This window comes from Corvus brachyrhynchos, unplaced genomic scaffold (assembly GCF_000691975.1).
Source record: "Corvus brachyrhynchos isolate BGI_N302 unplaced genomic scaffold, ASM69197v1 scaffold305, whole genome shotgun sequence".
NCBI classification, from domain to species: Eukaryota; Metazoa; Chordata; class Aves; order Passeriformes; family Corvidae; genus Corvus; species Corvus brachyrhynchos.
Genome location: NW_008239284.1, coordinates 5,624 through 7,475, shown reverse-complemented (window position 1 = coordinate 7,475; position 1,852 = coordinate 5,624). Strand labels below are relative to the sequence as shown.

General features: G+C 61.3%; 2 protein-coding genes across 2 annotated transcripts in view; one reads left to right on the top strand and one right to left on the bottom strand.

Annotated features, from left to right (window-relative positions):
- Positions 1 to 1,630, bottom strand: part of LOC103619762 (ectonucleoside triphosphate diphosphohydrolase 8) — a 5,440-nt gene extending 3,810 nt beyond the window's left edge. Inside the window, exons 1-3 of the mRNA XM_008638329.2 lie at positions 1,465 to 1,630; positions 697 to 814; positions 8 to 49 (exon numbers count right to left, since the gene is read on the bottom strand). Of these exons, the coding sequence (XP_008636551.1) occupies positions 8 to 49; positions 697 to 814; positions 1,465 to 1,590 (286 nt within the window). The 5' untranslated portion in view covers positions 1,591 to 1,630. The remainder of the gene's footprint in view (positions 1 to 7; positions 50 to 696; positions 815 to 1,464) is intronic.
- Positions 1 to 1,852, top strand: part of LOC108448180 (ectonucleoside triphosphate diphosphohydrolase 8-like) — a gene marked incomplete at its 3' end in the record, with an annotated part of 20,097 nt that overhangs the window by 12,628 nt on the left and 5,617 nt on the right. Inside the window, exon 2 of the mRNA XM_017740349.1 lies at positions 1,225 to 1,235. The remainder of the gene's footprint in view (positions 1 to 1,224; positions 1,236 to 1,852) is intronic.

The window sequence follows — 1,852 nt, the reverse complement described above, 5'->3', positions numbered from 1 at the left end:
CGGGCGCCGGCCCCCGCGGGGTTGTCTGCGTAGCTGGAGATGCCGGGTCCTGCCAGAGGGAAGCGGTGATGGAGGGAGCCCAGTGCCACCCGCAGGGACAGCACAGCAGGGGACATGTCCACCCATTCCCCAGGGAGCTCTGCTGGGCCTGCTCAGACATACCCAGATGTCCCAGCCATTGCCCCAGCCCTGCCGTGTCTGGTGCAGCACAGACACCAAAATGCAAACGGCTGCCCCCGGAAGCAGTCAGGCACCACCTGAGCAGAGACACCAGATTGCTCAGGGACTCATGCAGAGCTTTGGGGAGGCCCTGTGGGCACACGAAGCTGCATGCCATGAAAGAAGGTGTGAACAGATGTTGTGGTAAGAGCCAAGGAAACTGGGGCAAGGGAGGAGCAAACTGCATGTCCAGCATCCCAAGCTGTGACGTGATGCATATCTGGACAGGACAGGCTGCAGGACCTGCATTAACTGGGGGCCAAATTCCTCACCCACCTCAGCACCCCCCAATGACTGTAGGGCTCCCTCAGGTGCAGACTGACTGTCCCCTAACCCTTTCCTGTGGTTCCTCACAGGGCAATCTCCTTTCAGCCCAGAGCAGGCTGAAAGACTTGGATCAGCAATGGTGCTGTGAGTTTGGGGCAGCGACCCAGGAGGCTGGGCATGGAGAGGGAGGACAGATCCTGGCACACTCACCGGACACGGAGCAGGCCTCCACCTGGGAGACGATGCCGGTGCCGTTCTCCTTGTCCGCGGGCCACCGGTAGATGTAGAGGGACGTGTGTGTGGAGCCAGCGTCAAACACCAGACCGTACTGGGGAGGCACAGGGGACACGGGGTCACAGCTGGCTCGGGGCCACACCAAGTGCCACGGGGGTTTCTGAGAGCTTCTGCTCCTGCTTCCCCTGTGTGACCGTGGGCAGCAGAGGTTTGCTCGTCCAGCCTCCCTTTAGCAGCCCTGCTCCACCTCTAACAGCCCCGGTTTCGCCTCTCCAGCGAGTTACAGCTCAGGAAAGACGCGCAGGTCAGCGGGGTGAGTCGCAGAGCAGGGAGGCATCCGGGCATGTCCCAAAGGGCTCAGGCTGCTCCCAGGCCTTTAGCAAATCTCACAAAACCTGACATATTTTAGCAGACCAGCAGCAGAAAGCAGCAGGGGAGAGAAGTGTAAACCCAACAGGTGACCTGGGTGTCTGTAAACAGGGAAGAGAGTGCCTGTGGGGGCAGCTGGAGCAGCCGTGGGGAGAAGGCTGCACTTCTCTCTCCCATCCTTAGCAAGCAGCCAGGACCGTGGTTTGGGGGAGGCTGATCTGCCCAGCGCCACCTTGATAAGGTTAAGTCCTGGAAAGCTGGGCTCGTTATGGGGAAACTTGCAAGCTGAGAGGAAGGCAGGGCTGATGGCAGAATGAGAGGTGGAAAGGGGCTGGTGGCATTCCCAGGCTACCCCAGGTCTCACTGGACACCTACTTTGAACCTGGTAGGAACGACAGCATCCTTCGCCGGGATCAGGACCAGGACGAAGACGGCCACCGTCAGCAGTCCCAGCACGGCCAGCCAGCCCCGGCCCACCGCCCTGAGCAGGCGCGGCGACATTGATGGTCTTTGGGGAGGTCTGTGGGAAGGGATGGATTTGGGAGGGGTCACTGGGGAGGGAGGGTCTTTGGGAGGTTTGCGGGGGGCGTGGTCTTTAGGAGGAGGGTCTGCAGAGAAGGGCTGTGGGGAGGGGTGGCTTTGGGAGGAGGGTCCGAGGGGTGGGAGGGTCTTTGGGAGGAGGGTTTGGGGGGAGGGATGGTCTTTGGGAGGCGGGTCTTGGGGCGGGATGGTCTTTGGGAGGACCTAGGGGACGGGGAATCTT